The sequence below is a fragment of the Onychostoma macrolepis genome, chromosome 05, assembly GCF_012432095.1.
Source record: "Onychostoma macrolepis isolate SWU-2019 chromosome 05, ASM1243209v1, whole genome shotgun sequence".
In the NCBI taxonomy this organism is placed as follows: Eukaryota; Metazoa; Chordata; class Actinopteri; order Cypriniformes; family Cyprinidae; genus Onychostoma; species Onychostoma macrolepis.
The window spans coordinates 35344704-35369714 of NC_081159.1; the positions used below are offsets into that span (position 1 = coordinate 35344704).

General features: G+C 39.1%; 1 protein-coding gene across 12 annotated transcripts in view; it reads left to right on the top strand.

The window, feature by feature from the left end:
• The window catches only part of rgs3a (regulator of G protein signaling 3a), a 220927-nt gene that overhangs the window by 173621 nt on the left and 22295 nt on the right, over positions 1-25011 (top strand). The window contains exon 13 of one of the 12 annotated variants that reach the window (XM_058774668.1): positions 16237-17603. The exons of the other annotated variants lie outside the window; for them this stretch is intronic. Within the exon in view, the coding sequence (XP_058630651.1) occupies positions 16237-16284 (48 nt within the window). The 3' untranslated portion in view covers positions 16285-17603. Of the gene's footprint in view, positions 1-16236; positions 17604-25011 lie in introns of those variants that run through there. 12 annotated transcript variants of the gene reach the window in all.

Below are 25011 nucleotides of genomic sequence, written 5' to 3' on the forward strand. Positions count from 1 at the left end.
ACGACCTCAAACAGGTGCATCTAATTTAGGATAATAAATGGAGTGGAGGTGGACATTTTAAAGGCAGACTAACAGGTCTTTGAGGTCAGAATTCTAGCTGATAGACAGGTGTTCAAATACTTATTTGCAGCTGTATCATACAAATAAATAGTTAAAAAATCATACATTGTGATTTCTGGATTTTTTTTTTTAGATTATGTCTCTCAGTGGACATGCACCTACGATGACAATTTCAGACCCCTCCATGATTTCTAAGTGGGAGAGCTTGCAAAATAGCAGGGTGTTCAAATACTTATTTTCCTCACTGTAGCGTGAATGAACAAATATAATAATAAAACACTATATAGACTGATTCCTAAAGCAACTGTATTAAAGTTTTTCAGTCAAGAGTAGTGAGTGATTTTTTCTCTTTGTGTTTTGTTGTTTTATTAGTAGGAATAGTAGGAATAGTTCACCCAAAAATAACAATTCTGTCATCTGTCTGTCAATTCTGTCAAAGTGTTTTATTTTTATACGTATATAAAATCATTTATCACATATCATTTACTCAAAATTAGTTTTAAACCTGAGTGAATTTCTTTCTTCTGCTGAACATAAATGCTATTTTGAAGAACGTGGAAAACCAAACAGCTGCTGGTCCACAGTGACTTACATTTGATTTTTTTCCTACTATCAAAGTCAATGTGGACCAGTTGTCACAACTCACACGGGGGAGCACGGGAACCAGGAACGAGGAGACGAGGAATTAGCAACACGGGAGTTTAATAAACACAATAGGGAAACAGATCACAGGCAGGGTTGACACTCACGTTGACACTCACGTTGACGTTCAAAGACCGACAAACACTAACTGAAAGGACTGGGGTTTTAAAGACAGGACAATCAAGGAACTAAAGGAGACACACCTGGAATCAAATTAACCAATCAAGGGAGACAGAAACTAGGTCACAGGGCACACATGGGGAGCAAAACACACAAGACAGTCCAGGGACGTGACATTACTCCCCTCCCGGAAGGTGCGCCTCGCACCGTGGAACAACAGAGGGGGGGGGAAACGGGTGGGAACCATGGTGGAGGCTCAGGAGGAGGACGGACCACCGGGAGGAGGTCGGCAGACAGAGACCAGGGAGGCAACGAAGGAGGGAGGAGCCAGGGAAGGGACAGGAGGGACCCGGAGCAGGAGGAGCCTGGCCGGACCCAGGCCACAGCCATGATGATGGCCCATGGTGGAGCCGACGGAGGGAGGAGCCATGGAGGAGGAATGGCCTCCGACTCAGGGGCCGACCAACGGCGGCGGAGCAGGTGGTGGAGGAGCCCGAGGCGGAGACGGAGAGCCGACGAGCCAGGGGAATGCCGAGGATCCGGGGGGCCAAGATGGAGCAGAGTGCTCTGGCGACCGAGGCAAAGGCGGAGCTCCGGAGATCCGCGGCGGAGCCGGAGCGACTGAGGACCAAGGTGGAGCTGGCGGGAGGAAGGAGCCCAACTGAGCCGGTGGGACGGAGCGACGAGGTGCAGCCGGAGGAGCGGAGTCCTGAGGCGATGGCGGGTCGACGCCCGACCAAGGCGGAGCCGGAGGGACGAGGGAGCCTGGTGGAGCTGGAGGATCGACGGGTGACGGTGGAGGCGAGGGAGCTAGGAGCCGAGGTGGAGCCGCTGGGTCAACGGGCCGAGGCAGAGTCCGGGCCGAGGAGGTTGGAGGCGGAGGTGAGGATACTCCAGCCCAGCGATGCTGGAGGATGGCAGTCCTGTGGGGCTCGCACCGTATTGATGGTGGGCTGAGGGCGAGCAGAGGGGCTGCCAGGCGACAGCGGTGGAGGAGGCAGGAGCGGGTGGGAGGTGGGCATTTGCGAGGGGCCGGCACTGGGGGGCGCTCTTGAAGCGCGGACACTTGGGGGCGCTCTGGCAGCACGGAGACAGGGAGACGCTCTTGTAGCGCGGAGACAGGGAGGCGCTCTTGCAGCGCGGAGACAGGGAGGCGCCTTCTTGGTACAGGCACTGGGGGGCGCTCTGGCAGCGCGGTGCTGGACGGGACCAGCGGGGACTCTTGGAAGCGCCTTCGTGGCGCAGGCACTGGGGGGCGCTCTGGCAGCGCGGTGCTGGACGGGACCAGCGGGGACTCTTGGAAGCGCCGTGGCGCAGGCACTGGGGCGCTCTGGCAGCGCGGTGCTGGACGGGACCAGCGGGGACTCTTGAAGCGCCTTCTTGGCGCAGGCACTGGGGCGCTCTGGCAGCGCGGTGTTGGACGGGACCAGCGGGGACTCTTGGAAGCGCCGTGGCGCAGGCACTGGGGCGCTCTGGCAGCGGTGCTGGACGGGACCAGCGGGGACTCTTGGAAGCGCCGTGGTGTAGGCACTGGGGCGCTCTGAAGCGCTGTGCTGGACGGAACCAGCGGAGACTCTTGGGAGCGCCTTCTTGGCGCAGGCACTGGGGGCGCTCGAGCGCTGTGCTGGACGGAACCAGCGGAGACTCTTGGGAGCGCCTTCTTGGCGCAGGCACTGGGGGCGCTGAAGCGCTGTGCTGGACGGAACCAGCGGAGACTCTAGAGGGCTCTTGCGAGGGCAGGCACTGGCGGGCTCTTGCGAGGGCAGGCACTGGCGGGCTCTTGCGAGGGCAGGCACTGGCGGGCTCTTGCGAGGGCCGGCTCTGGTGGGCTTGCCATACTCTCTGCCGGCGGGCTTGCCATACTCTCTGCCGGCGGGTTTTCCTGGACCGCGAACGGCGGCTGGTGAAGGAAGCGTTGACCTCCAGATCCGCTTTCCCAGCCCAGTAAATCCTCCTCCATGTCCAGCAGCCCCAGATAGATGATCAGCTCATCCTCAGCCGTGATGCAGGGGGCGGAGCTCCACTCCGCGCTCACACCGTCCACGGTTGGCTCCCTCGCGATGGGCACCGTCGCCGGCTCTCGCACCTGATCTGACGTGTTGGGCTCAACTTCCGGGCGATCTTCCGCTCAGTCGCTCGGCTTGGCTGGCTCGCAGATCGCAGCGGGCAATGGCTCTCCGTCATCGGTGGGCTCGGGCTGATGCTCCGTACCGCTGGGAGTTGGTGGGCTGGGCTCTGGGTCTGGAGTGGATCTGGCGAGATCATCCTCGGAAGAGACGGTGAGGGTGATCCGTTTCTCACCAGCATCCACTCCACGGCGGCGAAATCCTCTCGAGGACCATCCTCGGACGACAGCGCTCTGCACGCGGTGTTCAGACTTGCGTTGTAGAATGAGCAGAGCGTGCCGTCCGGGTAGCTGGTGTCATTAGCTATCATCAGGAATTTTCTGGTGTGGTCCTCGAGAGATCTGTCCCCCTGCTCCAGCAGGAGGAGGAGGAATTCGGGCCGAACATAGGGATCCATCGAACACAACGGAAAGAAAAAACACTGGGTATAACGAGAAAACAAAACGGAGGGAAAAATACGGAGGTTACTGTATAGGTCGGTCTTTCTGTCACAACTCACACGGGGGAGCACGGGAACCAGGAACGAGGAGACGAGGAATTAGCAACACGGGAGTTTAATAAACACAATAGGGAAACAGATCACAGGCAGGGTTGACACTCACGTTGACACTCACGTTGACGTTCAAAGACCGACAAACACTAACTGAAAGGACTGGGGTTTTAAAGACAGGACAATCAAGGAACTAAAGGAGACACACCTGGAATCAAATTAACCAATCAAGGGGAGACAGAAACTAGGTCACAGGGCACACATGGGGAGCAAAACACACACAAGACAGTCCAGGGACGTGACACCAGTAACTGTTTGGTTAACCACATTCTTCAAAATATCTTCTTTTGTGTTCAGCACAAGAAAGAAATTAATACAGGTTTGGGACAACATGTGAGTGAGTAAATAATGACAGAAATTAAATTTTAGGGTGAACTATCCCTTTAATGACAGTCGGCTGTCCCTTTAAGACCCGAACGCATCTAATATACAGGCACGCATCCGTTTCTCTCTCATCTGTTTACTTTAATTTTAGACATAACCAACTGAGTCTATATGTAAACCTTGTGTGTTTTGACAGTATTAGCGCAAAAGACCAGCGCTTGAATGAAACATTTAACCGCCAAGGCTTGTATGCAAATAATGTACTTTTGCGATCGCAAATAAGTGCAGTGTCCTGTCAGAGTAACTCTACCGCTGTATGTCGTGTTGTACAGCGGCGCCAGAACTGTAATTGATATAATGTGCGCTGTAGCACGATACTACGATATTTCGTTTAGAGAGCACTGAGGGCGGGCATCAGGGGAGCAAGCTAGTGAAACGTTGCACACGCAAAAGAGAAGGTATACACACATCCAAAAACTTATTTTAAATGCAAAATTGCTTTTCTTGTGCTCAAAGCACTTTCTTCTTTGCGAGACGAACATTTTCTCCACAAAACTCAGTTTTTCAGTGCATTTTTGCGCACTCAAAATATGATATTTCGCACTCAGAATTGTGGTAGAGATCTAACCCCATAATATTGCATTAGATTAGAACAACACAAGGGTGAGTAAATAATGACTTAATTTTCATTTTGGTTGAACTATCCGTTTAAGGGGGGAAATCTTCCCCGATCTTAAGCTACCTATTAAAATAAAGGCGCATCAAAATTAGCTGTTTTGTTACTAACTAACTGTTGTTCAGCTTTAAGTATTAATTCTATCATTAGTACTTCAGTCACTAGTCACTTATTCAGAAATTGGTGTAATCACAGTGACATTGCAGCCACCGCCTCCTCTGAAAAAAATTTGTTTATACACATCTGTAAGTAGTTCAGAAGGCTCATCATCTTGCGGCTTGTAACTCACTTCTGTACATTGCCACCTTTGCAGTTCACTTAAGAAAATATGGAACAAAACCATTAATTCAGCACTCCAGTGATGACGGTCAACTCTCACCCCTTTCTGAGCCACAGGCAGTTTCTTTAGGCCTGTGTCTGGTGCATAATGGGACTATAATTATCCTGAATGGGCACGTGATCCTGTGTCTGTCTGCACATGCATTTGGAGAAAAGTAATGCCTTCCTTGGAGAACTGCAGAGAAAGGACAAGCATTTTCATTGTGTCTGGAAAATACAAGACAAGGCAAGGCAACCCTTTACTAGTATTTATAGTCATTTTTAACAAGTATATTGTTGGATATAAACTCAGGAAGAAAAATAATGTCATAATGATTGTGCGTAAATAATGAACTAAAGGTATTTACATTATTACATGGTAGTCTATCTATCCATCCATCTATCCATCTAAAGAAGATCCAGTAGCAGCTTTATTGTAGTCCCAGGCGATGATCCAAAAAACAGAGCAACAGGCAAAAAACACTGGCAAAAGGTAATCCATAAGCATAGAATCTGCAAACACAAAGTAACGGGTGCAATACTGCAGCAACAAAAGACTCAGTGAGTATGGTATATATCAGGGTGAGCTAATAAGTAAATGACAAGCAGTAGATACCTTTATATACAGTAGTCACATGTGATGCAGGATGCAGTTACTGTATGTTTTCTCTTTTCCACAAAGTGGATTTTTTTAAAAGATCATTTAATTGGTTAGTAGAGTGATGGGGCTTTGCCTGCTCTTTCCTAGTTGCTGTAATTCTTTTATCATGTCACATCCTCGGCCTGGTGTAGGCGACCCAGAGATCCAATTTTTACACCAGGGACCAGCTGATGAGTCTCTGACAGTGTGTTATGTCCGGAACCTAGAAATCCACAAGGAGTTGAGGTGAAAATATTTGCCATTTAGGACCAGAGGAGAACAGGAACTACAGACCATATCTTCCATCTTTTGTCATGGAGAATGCGAGATCGCTACTGAAAAAGATGGAAGAGTACTGTAACATTACTTACAAAAATAATTGGATGTTTTGTGAGGGTTGTGTTGTGTGTTTCATTGAGGCAGGGCTGGGTGAAAATGTACCGGACTATATTGTGGGCTTATCTGGATTTCGGTGTGTATGTGTGGACTATATAAGTAAATAACAGATTTTCCAACTCTGAACATATTACTGTGAAAGTGCTTGTGTGCAGCCCTGACATCATCAATCTTGCCGCCTGCGTTAGTTTTCATTAGTTTTCAGATGACTCAGCTATTGTGGGTTGTATTAACAGAAGATAGGAGTGTGGTGGACGGTTTTGTGGCATGATTTGAGCTGAATGACCTCCAGCTTAACATCACAAAGACTAAATAGCAGGGATTTCAGGAGGCAGAAGACCTTCCTGAACTCACTCATCATCAGAATATGGAGGTGGACATTGTTGAGGAGTATTTGTACATGGGCGTCCGCACTAATATTAAACTGGGCTGGACTAAAAATCAAGATGCTTTATGCTCTGAAAACAGTGTAACAGTTGTGTTATTTTCTTCGTGAAACAATCATGAAGACTAAGGTTTGATAGTGATCAAGACTTTAAAGTGTTTAATGTTCAGTTATGTTGGAATTAATGTAATTATTATATTAATCAATTACACTGGGTTTCCACTGAGATGAAGAGTGGAGCATTTTCTTAGGCTGAGGATGGATACGTAAAGATCTGTCTCGGCTGCTTTACTTAAGAAGTAGTTAAGCATTTAGCATGCTAATGCGTGTTATTTACTGCTAACAGTTTCTTAGCTAGCTAGTATTACATAACTGTGATGTGTCAAAAATATATGTAAAATTAAATGTGAAATTATGTCAGGGAACCATATAAATCACATAATATGGTCACTTCAAAATAACTCCATTTGATGATTTTTACCAAATTATGTGCGTTACTGTTACGAGGCGAATGAGACATGAGACATGCGGATCCATTTGCAGGCTTTTATCTGACAGAGACGTGGTCATAACAGGCTTGGTTCAAACAGTGGCAAACAGGTACATATCAGGCAAGACAAAGAGTATTCCTAGGGCAAGCATGGGTCTTCGATCAGCGAACGATATCCAGAGGGCTTGACAAGAGGGGTAAACCAAATAACACGAGCAAAGTCCAGGCAAGGTGCATACACAGTCCGAAACAGCAAGGCAAAGGGTTAAATCCAAGATACACAGGCAAGAATCAGGTCACAGCTAATACAAGACAAGACTAATCTAGACTATGAACTGAGACTGGGAAAACTAGACTGGCTCCGTTACGTAGCTATCACTAGGTGAGCGATAAACGCTAAACAATACTCGGCAGTGAGAGAGAGGAAGTCCATGGCTTATGTAGAGAGTGTGATTGACTGCAGCCTGTGTGTAATCACAGTGAAATGGATTGTGGGACCTGAAGTCCAGAGTAAGGGTAACGGTCTGTGTAGTGTGAGAGTCAATATGGAGAGTGGGTGACCTCTGGTGGTGAGTGAACGGAAGTTCATAGACCGGATTCGTGACAGTTACTAAAATGATTCATGTTGATCTGATGTTCAGGATTAAATCATATAAATCCAATAAACCTTTCAGTGCATGGTCTTTAAAATAAATTGACTAAATATACTTTTTTTTTTGTCTTTAGAAAAATTAATGTTTTGATTGATATTACAACTAAATTTTAAGTTTGAAACGATAAATATAATTTGAGAAAACCTTATTAGCATAACCTTAAACATATCCTAATAATATTTAGGAATGTTTTAGCTTTTGAGAGAAGCTTATTGTTTGTGTTTATAAAAACATAATGAAACTAGATTAGATCACATAAACTGTGTGTATGGGTTGACATTCTCTTGATTTATGTTTATAGGTGAAAGTGCAATAATTCTGATCAATTTTCCCAAATGACAACAATCATGATCAGTATCAATTTAAGTAATTAAGTAAATTTAAGTAAAATAATTGTTATTTTCAGTTTAATCTTTATGCAGCATTACTAAAATGTGAGTTTAATTCTCAGACTTTGTCAACCAAAACGTTACTTAACAAAAAGCAGGACAGGTTGAATAAATATGATAAAAACAAAAGACATTTGGCACAGCACTAAGACTAAAGGTGTGGTCACATTTAACAAAATGAATGAAAAAAAGAAAAAAGAAAGAAAGAAAAGAAAAGAAAATAACTCTTGTGTGTAGGAATAGTCAGAAGCACCTGTTCTTCTCTTAAGACTGTCTGCAGAGCCATGTATGTAGGCCACTGTCATTGTGGGCCAATCAGGTTTTTGGAACAGAGCTTGACATGAAGATTGAATGATAGTGTGAATTTACCTACAGAATACCAGTGTATTTTAAGGTGGATTTCATGGAACAGTTTGGGTCTGCTATTCTCTCTGGAGAACGAATTTTAGCAAAGCACCCATAACATATAACCCATATAACCCATAATAATGGCTGGCATGCTCATTAGTTTTGCAAGACAGGACAAAAATTTACAGCACAAAGAAAAATATGTAATCCACTCTTAAGGAACTTTATTTGAATGATATTTATGCTGGGCTTTTGTTGCAGGCTTGTGGGAATCTATGGGACTTTGACACAAAATCAGCTTGTATTTAGCTATTCTTTGCAGATTTTTTTGTTGGTGGCCCACGTCAGCTGTGCACGGAACATACTTATCAAGCAAAATAGCCTCAAAAAGCTGAACTGTTTTTTTTTTTCAGATTTTACTGTTTAATTGAAAGTATTTAAAACTACATAAATTAACTAATCATATCTAGTATTATCTAACTACACATGTGGGTCAGGAAATAAGGTCGACTGCTTGAGAGCAAAATAAGATTTCAAATGAAAATCTTTCAATTAGTTCTACTGTTTGGCCTCAGAAGACTTGAATGCAGCATTGTTTTGAAGTTAATTGTGACTGTACTTTTATCTGCCTGTTATATGTTTAATATTGTTGAGAAATAGTGTAGGTTTAGTGATAGGGGTCGACTTAACTGCTCAAAGGTGTCTAGTAATAATAATATATTATGCAACTAAAATGATTAAAAATTGAAATTCAAACCCTCCAGCATGAAATGATTTCCATGGCCTTTGCATTAATCTATTAAAATCCAATATTTCTCATTGAAAGCAATGGGCTTACAGTTCTTCTAGCCACGTTACAGTAAAGACACTACAGGGCTCTTTTGACGTCTGTATAGTCACACACGCAAAACAGCTGTATTTGGCTCCTTGGGAGTTAGAACGGGTTGCAATATGTGATAGATGTGTCTGCATACCCAGCTGTTTTAAATGTGAGAACCAAATATCAGTTACACTCTCAGCAGGACACAGATGCCTGTAAAAGACAAATGGTGTTGAAACTGGCATCCTACACTGAACTAAAGATGGGTTAAATATAGTCAGTTGTGCTAAAATTAAAGTACACTTTAGCGCAATTAAAATATTGGTGACATTACATCTGCAACTGCAGTCATATCATACTGCGAGAGTGCAGAACCTGTGAGTGCAGAAATGTTTAAGAAATAAAATTAATGTTATACTGACAACGTTCTGACATCATACTATCTTTTTTACTAATAAAATCATCAAAACAAATTTTTAGCATAATAACATTTCACTTAATAAAGTGACGCCAAAACATTTCTGGTGGCTAACTGCAGTACAGGTCATAAATCCCTCCTTCTTAATGTAAACGAACTAAAAAAAATCTAATTCAAATACATTCAAATATAAACTTCAAATACAACATCTTACGATCACAACTGCACAGGCTCCAAATGAATCATGACTGTGCAGACTCGGCTCTAAATGAATCAGTACTGTACACACTCTGGCTCCAAATTATGTCATTTTTGAAAGATGATAGCTGCCATACATGGGATGTTTTGTCTGTACTTTTCTAGCGCGGTCAGTTACAAGCAAACGCTCAAAATGCATTATTTGGGTAACACTTTACAATAATTAACTAACACTTTAATACACTTTAATGTATTAACTAACATTACCTTATTGTAAAATGTTACAATTATTTGTTATTATATGTTCACAAAAACACTTAAATTAAACAGAAAAGCAAGCAGGTGCATGATTTGGCATGACAGCCAATACAAATAATTAATAACCGTTTCCTTACCTAAATCCTGCGTTTGGACCCCATCACATCACTGTGCTTCTGAAATTATTATCTTGATCTAGTGTAGTAGTTAACTATCTCTGTGTCGTATGTGGTAGCTTGTCAAGCATGAAAAACACAAGTTTTATTTAAATTCTGAATATATTATGTATACAGCATGCAAAGAGCGCTCCCTTTAAATTTATTAAAAACTGTCACTCATTCATCACGATCTTACAAAGTTCCGTTTTAACCAATGAATGTGACCATTCTTTTTTTTTAATGAAGTTGCGAGCATGATAGAACTTGGCGCTGGACAAAAAGCGGTGAGTGCGTGGATTCCAACCTAAACACCTCTGATTGGCCATTGCGTTGTAGAAATCAACAAACGTGTCTGTGATTGGCTACTTTGCTCCCCTCAGCGAAAATGCATTGTAAAATCATTCGACGCTTTCCAAAGCAGAAGGGCAGATACACTGGATTGTTTGCCAAATCTATTTCGTTATGCTATTATTACGAAGAAAACAGATCCTAGACCAGGTGTTATGGGCAGCTTTTCCATCTAAAAGCAATCAGTTAGACCAGGGGTGCCCAATCCTGCTCCTGGCGATCGACTGCCCTGCAAAGTTCAGCTCCAACTCTAATCAAACACACCTGAAGCAACTAATTAAGGTCTTCAGGATCGCTTGAAAATTAAAGGCAGGTGTGTTTGATTAGAGTTGGAGCTGAACTTTGCAGGGCAGTCGATCGCCAGGAGCAGGATTGGGCACCCCTGAGTTAGACTATTATACACGCTAAACTAAAGTCCGGCAGTCCCCCACAGGGATGTGCCCCCCCTCTGGAGCCGGGCCTGTGTCACTTGCTATGTTCATGAACCACTTTGAACAAATTGGCTGAATGAATGATTCTATGATTCACTTATTAAGACTTGCCATCATCTATTGGTGGGTATAGTTTTATATATAATGATATAATTGGTAACACTTTACAATAAGGTTCATTAGTTAACATTAGTTAACAACATTAGTAAACATGAACTAAGAATGAACAATACTTCTACAGCATTTATTAATCTTAGTTAATGTTAATTTCAGCATTTACTAATGCATTATTAAAATCACAAGTTGTGTTTGTTAACATTAGTTAATGCACTGTGAACTAACATGAATAAACAATGAACAATTGTATTTTCATTAACTAACATTAACAAAGATTAATAAAGATGAATAAATAGTGTAATAAATGCATTGTTCATTGTTTGTTCATGTTAGTTAATACATTAACTAATGTTAACAAATGACACCTTATTGTAAAGTGTTACCATATAATTTCATTTTTTCCCAACATTTCGTATTTCTATGTTCAGAATGTTATGTTTAAAGCATTAATCTCATAAAATTATGCAATTATAATTGCAGTGCAAATAGATAAAAAATAAATATATATTTAAAAAAAAAAAAAGAATTTGTTGCTAATGATTTAATTTAGTTTAGTTTATTTGTTTGTAACTTGGTAACAGCCCTATAGTGTATAGTGTTAAGGAGTGTAATTAATTAAAAGATTTTCAACAGTATGTAACTTTATTTTTTATAGATAATTATGAGAGCAGTGCAGTTTCCAGGTGAAATGAACACTAGAGGCAGTAAAACCTTTTTTTTCCCTGTTCACACAAATGACTGCAAGGGCAGATTATTGATTAAATAAATACTTATTTTGACATAGAACAGTACTATGTTATGACCTCAAAACATTTTTACCATAGTGTATGATTTGTAAACTAATGCAGTGATGTCAATGAAGCTGTATGTCTTTGACGCACCGGCTCAATGCATTGGGCAGGCATTTTTTTCAGCAACATTGTACTGGTCCTGCTATTCAGTAGCATAATTGAGTATATTACTGGAAGAGCTGCAAGAATGGTTGATGTTAAATCACTGCAGCCCATCAGGTGTCATAGACGCAGGGTTTTTTGCCGCTGTGTGTTTTACCCCACTGTGGTTGCCATAGCAGAGCTGGTGCCAGTGTGGCTGTTCTGAAAGTAGCAGTGCTTCAGCTCACTGTAGAGTAAGCCAATGATGCAGTATAAGTGTTTGTAAATGAGTTAAACCCACCGTGCAACAGCCAGTTACCGTAAGTTATTGGGCCGTGTTGTCATGGTTTCAAAACCTCTGGCTGGCATGGCACTGTGTTTTAAAGTGTGGAGAGGGGGATTTTTATTGGGTGTTTTTGAAACTGTACAGGTTTGTTCTTTAAAGGAATATCTCTTCCCAGAAATGAATTTCTCATGGTATTTGATTTTTTTTTTAACACTAATTTACATTCGGAGAACGTAAAAGAGTAGGGTAAACATCCTATACCTAATGAGAGACAGAATTTTTATTTTTGGTGAACTATCCCTTAATTTATTAGTGCATCTACTTTTCTTCTGCATTTTGCTTGGCTATGGTCTGTATCTGTGTCTGAGTATTCACCATTTACAGGTCAGCGTGTTTAACCCTGAGACGCCACGACACCAGACACCTCTGCTCAAATTCATGGAGTCTTTCTGTCTGTGTGTCTGACAGGAAGCCCAAATTATTCACATGCTTTTTGGCTTTCATGAGGCCTTGATGAGTTTGACCCTTCTTTTCCTGTTATAAAATCTCAAACCCTGAACAGATGCTTTACAAGCACAATTGAAAGTGCACATGCATGCTTTTCCTGAACACTCCAACTTATCAAGTAAATAAATAAATAAATACATGTAACACTTTAGTTTAGAGACCAGTTCTCACTATTAACTAACTGCTTATTAGCATGCATATTACTAGCATATTGGCTGTTTATTAGTATATTATAAGAAGCACATTATTATTCTGCATGACCATATTTCATAAGTCCTATTGTTGGATCTTATACAAAAAATTGCTTGTGATATTCTTTTAAATGAACATTCTGTGTTTCCTTGAGAAATGCAAATACCCAAGACATCGGTGTACCTAATTTGAGCTACAGGAATGCTACGATATCAGTGGAATGGCATTGACAGTGATCCAGAGATGTGTTGATCCTTCTTCAATGAATGTCTCAATGAGTTTCAAAAGCTTGGAGCACTTAAGAACATGTTGCTGCTGGAGTTTGACCCGTTTAGTCTTGAGAGAGGAAGTCTACAGGGTGGTGAGCCACACTGCACAATATTCACAAACATCCTTCATCACAGGATGCCACCACACACACAGGAAGAGGCTATGTTCTGTTTTAACAGAGATCAATAAAAGCAGGAAAGCCAGTTAACACACACACATATACACACATTCATCATTCCCACCTTTAGCACTTGTCGTCACTATTGTTTTTGATTACATAGTGGTGCATGCCTCACTATTATTGTTACTTATAGGTTTGTGGATTGAAGGAAAGTTAACTCATTATTTTGATGGTCTCCTTTAGACATTCTATTGAGTATAAATAACTTTGCAGTTACATATCAACTAGCAGTCATTAGCGTATTAGCAGACCAGTGTTGGGGCTAATGCATTACTTTTTAATTTAGAAGGAAATATCTGAGTTACTTTTTCAAATAAGTAACGCCAATTACTTTGTTTCCCATGTCTTGACTGACAGCTCTTGTTTTGCCATGTTGAGAAAAATCGGGAGTAAGTGCAGAGGGGTTGTGCGTGCTGTGTTAACATAATGCTTACTGTAGTTCTAGACTATGCATGCATTTACGCATCTCACCTGCACAAAAACAGATTCAGTATTCCTCAAAATGAATAAAAACAATCAAATGCAAACTGCAATAATGTTAAATAAGACAAATATAATTTGTGTATTTGATTCCATTTTATAAACCAATGTCTTTGCCACTGGCCTTCGACAATCCAATTCAACCATACTAAGCAAAAATGACACATTTGTGTTTCATATTTGTTATTGTTGAATAGTGTTGAACTTTCTTCTCATGCGTTATATTCTTCACGCAATTTGTTTGAGCTGCGCCCTCTACTGTACAGACATGAATTTACATTTCCTTCAGCCTGACTGTGCGTTCACACCAGACGCGACTTGCGCGAATAAATCACGTTATTCGCACGTAGTTGGACGCTTGAACATTTTGAGTTTACTCGCTTCATTCGCGTGTGAAATTCGCTTCATTGGCACGTGAAATTCACTTCACAACAGATGTGAATTCGCGTCAAGGAGGGGCTTCTGCCAGGCGGCTCCAGTGTCATTACACTACACTGGTCCAATCACAAATAACTATTTTTTACTATACTATTGTGAGTGTATTTGCAATAGGATATAATTAGAATGAATGTACAAATGTTTGCCATAAGTAGCCTAGTAACAAATAGGCTATAAATTATGATTTACTATGTTGTGCACAAAGTAACACATTAAGCAAGATCCTTTTTATTCCTGTTTCTATAAAAGTACGAAGATGTATCGTACAGCTCCGGGTATCCACATACAGCGACAATGATTTTGTCCTCCATTGTGGTTTCGGATTTCTGCCTCCCTCGCTACGTCGTAATCACGTCACTACTAGAGCAAGCTCCTGATTGGTTAACTAATTCAGATTTTTCAACTCGCGCGAATCATGCGTTAAGCGCGTCAAACGCCCAAAACGCTCAATTTGCGCCGCCAGATTTCTATTGCCGTCTTTGCATTGACTTAACATGTAAATCACTCGCACTTAACGCTTCATTCGTGTCTGATGTGAACGCACCTTGAGGCATATTCATTTCACTTTTGTTGTGAAAGGGCTTTTACATTTGTAAAAGCAGAACTGCCCAGATTTAAAAAGTAACTCAAAAGTGATGTAACAGATTACTTTCTATAAAAAGTAGCGTAATTAGTTACTTTTTTTAGGGAGTAACGCAATATTGTAATGCATTACTGTACTTTTTAAGAGTAACTTTCCCAAGACTGTCTGCTTAATATATGCTAACACGTTATTTTGATGCTCACAACAGACATTCTACTATAGGTAACTTTGCAAGTACATGTCAGCTTATTCTACTAACCCTAACCATAACCAACAAGTCTACTAATACTCTAATGAGGGTGAGGTGACATGTTGCACAGAACCTCATAAACAACAGAATGTCTAAACTTATAACTCATCCCACACTTTTTGTGGGTTAAATGGCTTAAGACATACTTTTTTTTTTATTAAATAATGGCACAAATACTAGTAAACTGACTACCGCAAACCTTAGTAAATCATGTTGTGTGTATCCAAATATCCAAGGCCTGGTTTATACCTGGTATTATGTTGCATTTTGGTTGATCGGATCACAAGTAGACGAGGGAGACACGTTGCTGTTTATACCAGGTGTTTTAATCCCTCTCTTCTCTCCACTTCTGACCACTTCTGTCCTGATTTATCTTGACGGGAGTGGGCCAGTGTATGTAGACCTTTTCTGATCTTTCAATTTAATATTGCAGAATAAGCTTGTGCAATTTACTTGAGCTGAACACATCCCCCAAATTTTACTGCATGGATTAAAAAAAAAAAAATGCTACAAACATCAGTCAAAATTAAACTGAGGTAGAGAGAGAAAGAGAGAGAGAGAGAGAGAGAGAGAGAGACAACATTTGTCACCTACAGTATAAGTTGTCGGCAAATCCTTTAAATTTTACTGTTATTTAGAATAGAGTAAGATTAAAAAAAATAAATACATAAAAAAAGAAAAAACTGAAAACATAATTAGCTTTAAAATTGTTAATACAAAATTCTATATGCAATCATTAAACAGAACTGTAAAGTGTTTACTTTTATTTTTGCATACTCAAAATAAGAACAAGTTTGTTTTTGTAAAATAAAGAAAACAAATAGGATGCACTTTCGGCCGTCTGTTTCCTTCTGGTCTGGCCAATAAAAATGAGACTAAACAGACTTTTTTTTTGTTTCTTTTGTTTTGTTTCTTTTATTTGTTAATTATTCAGCTGAAACATATGTTGTGTATACCTGTTTATTTTATTCCTATCATATGTAATTTTCTTCTTTTTCTTTCACTATGAGCGCAATCTGGTCAAAGCATTTTCGACTACCTCTGGAGGTGGTCAAAAGTGGACAAGCTCAAAACGTTTTACACCCTGTATTTAGCATTGTCCACTTGTGATCGGATCGCCTAAAAAGCATTTCAATACCAGGTGTAAACAGGGCCCAAGAGCCTTCACCCTAGAGTTATCATGGCAGGTTTGCACCACTCATCTTTACTTTGAAACATGTAAAACCAAGTACATGAACTACCACGTGCTGTTTGAGAATGCACATGACACCTGCTAGCTCCGACAACAGGTTCTTATTTCTATCTCTGCTAGGCCTTTCCTCTTCCTGTCTTTCTTCAGCGGTGTCACTCTCCATTGTGAAGCGGGAACCCTCGGGAGCAAAGTCATGTCCTCAGACTTCTTATCCACATCAGTCTCACCCACAACCAGCACAATGCAAGGAAACTCCAATCCCAAGCACTCACAGAGACTAACACAGAATAAACAGGAGAGGTCAGTTAGAAACATGCATTGTCCATGTTTAAGCTACAAAGAGAGGAGGGAAATAATAATAAAAAAAATTTGAAGGAAAATTAAGTCTGCGGAAACTGTGATTGCCCAGAGAGAAATTGCAGGGCTGACCTCTGTGTTGGATACTGGCAAAAACTACAATAAGAAAGACTGTTTTCAATTAAGTTTCCCCATAGATTTGTCAAATACAGCCAGAAGAAAATCAGGGTATTATATGGGAGGATAAAAAGAATGATAAAATAAGTTAGTGACTCTTTAGATTGCAACAGTTGGGTTGTGAAAGTAAAAATCCTATTGCTATTATTGTATTTATTTATTTATTTTTTCTAATGGAGAAATAATCGTGTTTGTACTCTCCCTTAGGCTATGCAAAATATAGATGACTTTGTTTATTCTATCAAACATATTTGGAAAAATTTAACATTTCATCACTTGCTCACTAAAAGGCCAATTTCACACTTCCGGGTTTTTGGCTTCTGTATTGACCCACCTGGGTAAACTTATTTTCAGTATTGCAATGGCTGTGCCTAACAAGAACTAATTAATGAAATCATGAATTAAATATCATAAAAATGTGTCTTTGTGATTTATTGGTGAAATGTAAAAGCGTATTTCAAATTATGGTGCTTAACTTGATATATCATTCTCCGAGCCTGTTTTGGTGCAGCTGTGCATTATCACACTCAATGTGACTTTATTGCTTTTCGCGATGTGCTGGGGAAATGATCTGCTAGCAGCTCCCTTCTCACTCACACCTGAGCCACTGATACTGTACATATTGAAAAGCCAGACAGCTTGCACCCTTTCCCTTAATGCAAAGATTGTGGTTATGTTGTATATGTGGTCTTAGAAATAAATGATGCCTTAGTTTTGTCATTATAATCCTTAAAGATTAGTTGATAATATATGCTTGAATGCAGGATATAATGTCTTGAGATTAATACATGTACTAGACTATAGGCCTGTACTTAAAGCATACTAAAATCACAATATTGTGTAACTAATCCCAACAGAATATAACGGTGAATTACCAAGAATTAGAATTAGATCACTATCACAGTGATTAATAATGTTTCTGGTATATGAACATAAAAATAGTGCACAATGTACTGTTTTCATTTGAAGTTTTTTTTTTTTGTGTGTGTGTGTGCATGTATATTTATTTCTATAGGTGCGTAGGTTGTTAAAACAGTGCACACCATCATCAAATAAATACATAATCAAAGATATAAATGTATACACCTAAATATGTGTTATATATAAATATATATATATATATATATATATATATATATATACTGTATATATATCTGCAAAATGTTAATTTTATCATACAAAATGCATGTTATTTTTAATTTAGTACTGACCTGAATAAGATATTTCACATAAAAGACATTAACAAGAGTAAAAGTTAATTTATAAAAATACCCCGTTCAAAACTTAACATACTTTTCATTCTTGTGTTGTTCCTTGGATAATCAGTTGTTTTTTTTTTGTTTGTTTGTTTTTTTTGTTAGTTGTTCACGAGTCCCATGTTTGTCCCGTTTGTGTAGGTCCCACAAATTCTTTAGTTTTCCAGTATCTTTTTGTGTATTTGAACCCTTTCCAATAATAACTGTATGATTTTGAGATCCATCTTTTTACACTGTGGACAATTGAGAGATTTATATGCATCTATTACAAAAGGTTCAAACGCTCACTGATGCTCAAGAAGGAAACACAATGCATTAAAAGCATTCTGTAAATCTGTAAACTTTTGAATAGAATGAAAATGTGTACAGGTTTCTTATTTTGCCTAAAATATCATAGTTTTTTTTCATTTAGTACTGCCCTTCAGAAGCTACAGAAGACACGTTTGCATGCAAGCATGTTTCCCAGAACACAAAATAAATTAAATTTACCCTGATCTTCAAATTCAAAAAGTTTTCACCTCCAGGCTCTTAAAGGGATAGTTCACCCAAAAATGTCTGTCATTAATTACTCGCCCTCATGTCTTTCCAAATCTGTAATCAAATAATCTATGTGACATCAGTGGTTCAACCATAACTTTACGAAGCTACGAGAATACTTTTTGTGAGCAAAGAATCAACGTTCCCCACCCCTGACATATGCATACAATGTGTGCTGTTCTGTGTCAGCAGCACCGTACGCGGATACGCTGGTTATGTTTTTTATGCTTTGATCTGAATGCAAACAACATATCTGCGTACATACGTTATACGTTGTTTACGTATGTGATACTCTCCAAAGTAGCGCTTATAGGGTGACGCGGAGGAGACAAATTGTTGAATAAAGACGTTATTTTTGTTTTCTTTGCGCACAAAAAAAATATTCTCGTAACTTCGTAGTTACGGTTGAACCACTGATGTCATGTGGATTATTTTACCGATCTCCTTGCTACGTTTCTGGACCTTGATCGTGTTAGGACCCTTGCTTCTATGGGAGGGTGTGAGAGCTCTCGGAATGCATCAAAAATATCTTAATTTGTGTTCTGAAGATGAACAGGCCTTACATGTTTGGAACGACATGAGCGTGAGTAATTAATGACAGAATTTTCCTTTTTGGATAAACTATCCCTTTAATGCATAGTGTTTCCTTCTGCAAAATTTCTGATTAAAACTACATTAAAATAACTGCATTACCCATGATTCTGCAAAGAAATATGCACCAGTCTGGCAATAAAAGAAAGCGAAGCATGCCAAAATAACTTTTTTAGTGCCACCCACTCCCATGAAGCACTGTTAATGAAGTAATAGAGTCTTTCTATGCCCTAAAACTATTTAAATATTCGTATATGCATATTTTGTAAAAAAAAAAACATATTGTTACGATATACATACTTATCATATTTAAATTAACAGTTTTATATTTATCCATTGTTTTTATCTTTACACTTCCAAAACCATGGCTGCTGAAAAAGCGAGCAGGCACTGCTGCAGTCTAGAATGAGTGAGCAACAAAACTAATAATACATCCCTGCATAAAGAAATAGTGCATTATGAAGCAGGCTATTGTGTGTAATTACATGCATGGCTATGTATGACTGCAGTATGAGTTCAGATTGGTTTACAGCTGCACACACAATCCATTCATCTGACTTCACCCTGACTTTTACAGAGGTCGTGAAGATTATAATAGGTCAATGAATACAACTGATGTAGCTTCAGCAGCATTATAACCACCGTGTTTCTGTGAGCATTGCAATTGTCCTTTTAACCTGCAGAACGTTGCAGAAAATATAACTTTTAACAAATAAGCAAGCCCAGCCCAGGTGACAAAAAGTATTGTGAAAATAATGTAATGCATTACTTTCCAAAAAAAGTAACTAATTAGTTGCTTTTTATTTTTTATTTTTTATGGAGTAATGCAATATTGTAATGCATTATTTTAAGAGTAACTTTCTGTTGTCGTGATTTGTTTTTGACTTGAGCCAGCTTCGTTGTTGGTGCTCATTTAAGGCGTTACTGTTGTATTACGTCACGTACACATATGTCAGCTAATTTAAGTAAAATTCTTGCATCCCTGTGTCCTCAGTGTAAAAACAATGTTAGAATTTGATTAAAACAAGTATACTTCCATAAGGAACTTTAGTTCTAGCACTAATTCCAGAGTTGTGTGGAAAAACACCTACTATTCATAATGATCATATTGATGTGGAAAGTGAATCATGCCAGCTTTCTCTATGTTTCATGTGACTGGCTGTTTAGCCATGTGGGATTTGATGTATAATCTTATGCTGTCATTGACTCCTCAAAGTGTCTGTCTTCAGTCTTTAATTCTTAAATATAGCTTTCTCGACATGTTTCCTAAGAGATTTCCCTTTTTTGTCCTGATTTCTCTCTCTCTTTCTTTCTCTGCGGTGCGGCCCATGTGGGTAGGTTATTTTTAGCTCAGGGCTAGTGCGCCAACCCGGCTCATGCTGGGAGAGATTCAGATGGAGGGTTTGAGCATGTGTTTAGTGGTATGCACAGGAGGACATGAACCAGCAGTGTTTTCCCAGAGACTGGGATTCAGAGTCTTTTACAGTGTCAACAGTATTCAGCTTATCTTAACATTCACAGAGCTCATATTAAAGACTTAACTGTGAAAAAGAAGTACATTTTAGCTTGCTTTTAAAAAGAGTGCCTATTACTGAAACAATATGCTTTAAAATAATACACTCAAATGCAAACTGAATGAGAGGTTTTCAGACTACTTTTGCATCTTGTTTGTAATAAAAATAAACATGTATTATAAATTTATATTAAATGCAATTATTTTAACTTAAGTGTTTTTTTTTTTTTTTTTTTTTTTATACTTATAGTGGAAAATAAATATACTATGAAACTGTCATGGAAGCATCTCTCTTTAAGTACACTTAGGTGGCCTTTAAATTAATACTGTATAATATACAGGTACAGTTTTTATATATATATATATATATATATATATGTATATATATATATATATATATAAAATTTTATTTCAAGTTTCCTACAAGTGATTAAGCACACTTCTTTTTCACATGGGTGTTGAGGACACACACAGGACATTACTCATATAGTACCATCATTATTGACAGTCTCATACAGTATGAAAGTATTATTGAAGTTTGCAAACATCATATTATTGATGCTGCTATATTATTATTGCATTAGCGATTTAAGTAATGCCATAGCAACAACTCAGAATACTCTACGAAGATCTAGGTTAAAAGCACTTAGAGCACCTCAGCAGCTGTTAAGCATTGACCTGGCGACCAAAAAAGTAAAAACAGTCCAGTTTATGAACAATTGTGACGTTCAGTAGTCCTCTGTATTGGAACATAACTATGGCCACCCTTTAGTGCGCCAATACACACACGTCACCATAGTTAAGAATATGGCCCACCTGCTCTGGAATAAATAAATACAGTTATAGCAACATGAACTGTGCGATGAACTGTTTACATAGCAATCTGACACTACAGTCTATACTAGCCAGAGAGTGAGCAGCGCTTCATCCAACATAGCCTACATCAGCCAGTGCATGAAGCCTTATCCTTACTGTTTAAACATTATCCTTACAGGTTTTAAATTATTTTCTATTTTCTATTAACACATCCCTAGTATTGCACATTCTAGATACTGCATATCTAGATAATATTTGGCATTTATTACCAGAGGATGATTGCTGACTCTCTCTTTAGCCTAACACTCTTATTTAGGTTATTTGTTTATTTATTTATTGCCACAGTTCACTGCATGGCCCAAGAATAGTTTTCTGTAAAGTTTCTTTGAAACAATATTTTTCAAAAATTGACACGACCTTACTTGGCAAGTGATAGAAACATATTTTTAATTCATAAACATCATGTTGAGAAACACTAGGGTAAATATTGTTACATCTGCAATCCACCTGAAGGCTTTGCATGACTGTTTTATAGAAGCCGGCTGGTCACACACTAATGGACTTCCTCTAACGTCATTTTATGTGTGTGTGCATTTACATCAGTATCTTTCTGATGTTTTTACTTGACATTTTAGTGGGCTCTTTTCATTGGAGAACAACATTTTGTAAATAAACTGTAGGGAAATCCTCCTGAAGCAAAGCTGAGCAGCTCTGTTTAAAGCACATTGATGTTTAGTTTCTGAGTCACCGTTACTTTGAACAGAGTCTCTCATGAACTAAATTAAATTCTGCTACCATCTACTACAATCAGTCTGAAATACGACGGTGCTCTTTTCCAAGAAGGCATGAATTTAAAAAAAGTGAGTAAACACATCAGTGATGTAAAAGAAAATAAATAAATAAATGAATATACATAAAGCCCCCCACCTCCCAATTTGATATTTTTAATCAAAATATTCATACATATCATTAGGTTTTAGAGAGTTGACACAGTCATGAAGGTTTGCAGGGTGCTTTATATGATATAGTTTTCTGTAAGTATTATTCACAAAAACCTTCCTCTCTGTCAAAGCTCTGAAATACCGTTCTCCATGCACTGTTTGGCTCCAACATGCAATGCCATTTGGCATTAATTACGTCAAACTTAGTGGGACACATTGCCTGCTGGGATGCACCAAGTTTGTGTATGTAGCTTAGAGAGGCATAGTGTAAAACATCGTTTTGTGAACTATTACTTTAGCTCTTTAATTCTTAGACACAAGGGCTTAATGTACAGCTGTCGGTACAGTACATCAGCAAAACTAATGGATTTCATTGTAAACACATATAGATGCAAGCTAAAATCATCTGAAATCATCAAAGTCAATTTTAAGAAAAAATGCATGTTCTATATGAAAAATACACATACTGTAAGTGTATGCAACAGTTTTTGCACCCCTGGTCTAAATTTCTGTTATGATGAATAGCTAAGCGACTGGAAGATGTTCTGTTTTCAAAAGGTGCAGTATTAAGTGAAACATGACATTTCTTTATTATTAATTATACAGTATCAAGATTACAATAAATACAAAAAACAGTACTTAAGCATCACTTTTGCAAAGTATCACAGATTGTAAATTTTAATTTTAGCCAACTAAGGGCCTTTCAATTCTTGTCTGGAGAATTTGCGCCCATTGTTCCTTGCAAAAGGATCATATTCTGTAAATTCTTAGTCTGTCTTGCTCTTTTGAGAGTACAGTATATCCACAGATTTTCAGTGATACTTAGTTCAGGGGACTGTGAAAGCCATGGCTAAAGCGTCAACTTGCACATCTTGAGGTAGTCCATTGTGGGTTTTGCATGTGTATAGGACCAGGATTCTGTTGTAAAAGCCACCCTCTTATCAACTTAAGCTTTATTTTTTTACAGACAGTGTGATGTTTGCTTCCAGTTATTAAATTGGATCTGTTCTTTCCTCTAGCAGTGAAATGTTCCCCATGTCACTGGCTTCAACACAAGCCCAAAGCATGATCCATCCAAACCCATGCTTAACAGTTGCAGAGGTGATCTTTTAAATGAAATACTGCACATGTTTTCCATCTAAAACATATGTTTGCTCATTGCTGTCAAAAAAGTTGTTTTTACTTCATCATTCCACATGTTTCCAAAATGTGTCAGCCTTGTTTGGATGTTCAGACAGTGAATTTTGTAGTGAGGAGGCAGGAAAGCTTTTCTTGACTTGATTCATCCACAAAGATATATTTTGTGCAGCAACACAGTCTGCTAAATCTTCTTGAATCAGTCAAATAGGAGTGTTGATATGCCTTTCTAGCAATCCTACCAGTAGTTGTCTCTGAAAGATTTCTTGGTCTACCAGACCCCAGCTTGACCTCCACCATTCCTGTTTACTGCCATTTCTTAATTACATTACGAACTAAGGAAATGACTGTTCAGAGGAACCCATGGCTTTTGATTGTTGGGACTTTTGAGAAGTCAGTCAGTCGCTTTCACACTGCCCTTTTTTGCAAGTGAACCAGAAATTGTAAACAAAAACCACATGTGTGCTAAGGTCATCCATCCATTGGTTCAACCATTCAACCGTACCAGAGTCTGTTTGGAACCGGACCAAGACCACATCTTCAGCTGGGTCTCGGTACGGTTTGGTCCGCATCCGAGTGCGAATGCTGTATTCACACCTGCCTAAAAGATCCGCACCAAGGGGGAAACTTGAGTTCAGTTCAGTTGAACCAAAGGAGACAGGTGTGAATGCACCCTAAAAGTGTAAACGGACCTAATAATCTTTATAGCCTACTTGTTGGAGTGTAGGTCAATTTTTTTTTTTTTTTTTTTACTCTCTTAACTATTCATAGTAAGCAAGGAAGTAAGTAAATAAATAACAACTAGGGGTGCACAAACTTTTGCTTGCCACTGTATGCGTGCTATACCAGGTTTCAAAGTGTTCAAAAATATAATGTGACATTTATATAAACTTGTGTAAATATCTTTGATTGCAGTGGTTTTTTTGTTGTTGTTGTTGTTTTTTTTTATGTCAGTAGTACACAAGAAGCATTTTACAATTGCGAGGTAAAGAGAAAAAAAATAATAAAATAAATCTATAATGCCCCTGCTCCTGGCATCAGAGCTTACAGAAAAGGCTCCTCTGGGAATCTGGGTTTCCTGCTTCCCACATTCAGGGTCCTAACATTAGTTGCTTTATTGTGATGCCAGAGCTGACCGTTCTGACCCCTGTGAGACTATGGGTGGGTTCTGATAATGCTGTTCTCAGAACTACCCATTTAAAGAGTTTCTAGACTGTAAGCCAACTCGATCGTGCCCACTGACGTTATTACTGCTAAGGGTTGTACTTATAGATACCTGTAAATAATATAATAATAAAAAGCTTCTGTGTAGAGTTGTTTTGAACTACCCCTGCACTGAGGTGAGTTGAAACTACCTAATAGAAATGATGGACTTAAAGTCAGTGTGAAATGAAAATTTCCCATATCTAGTTTATAAATGCATGTTATTGATAAAGGTATTGATAAAAGTTTTATTGTGAACGATTCATCCATGCATTATTTCTTTATTTATTTGACTTTGAAATCTTTAAACAAAATAGCCATAGCCCAATAAACGACATACTTCTCTCTAGTGATACACTTCTCCAATCATTTAGTCTGCTTAAAAACACCCACATATCAAGTCAACAGCCTACCTTTTTTGTTTGTT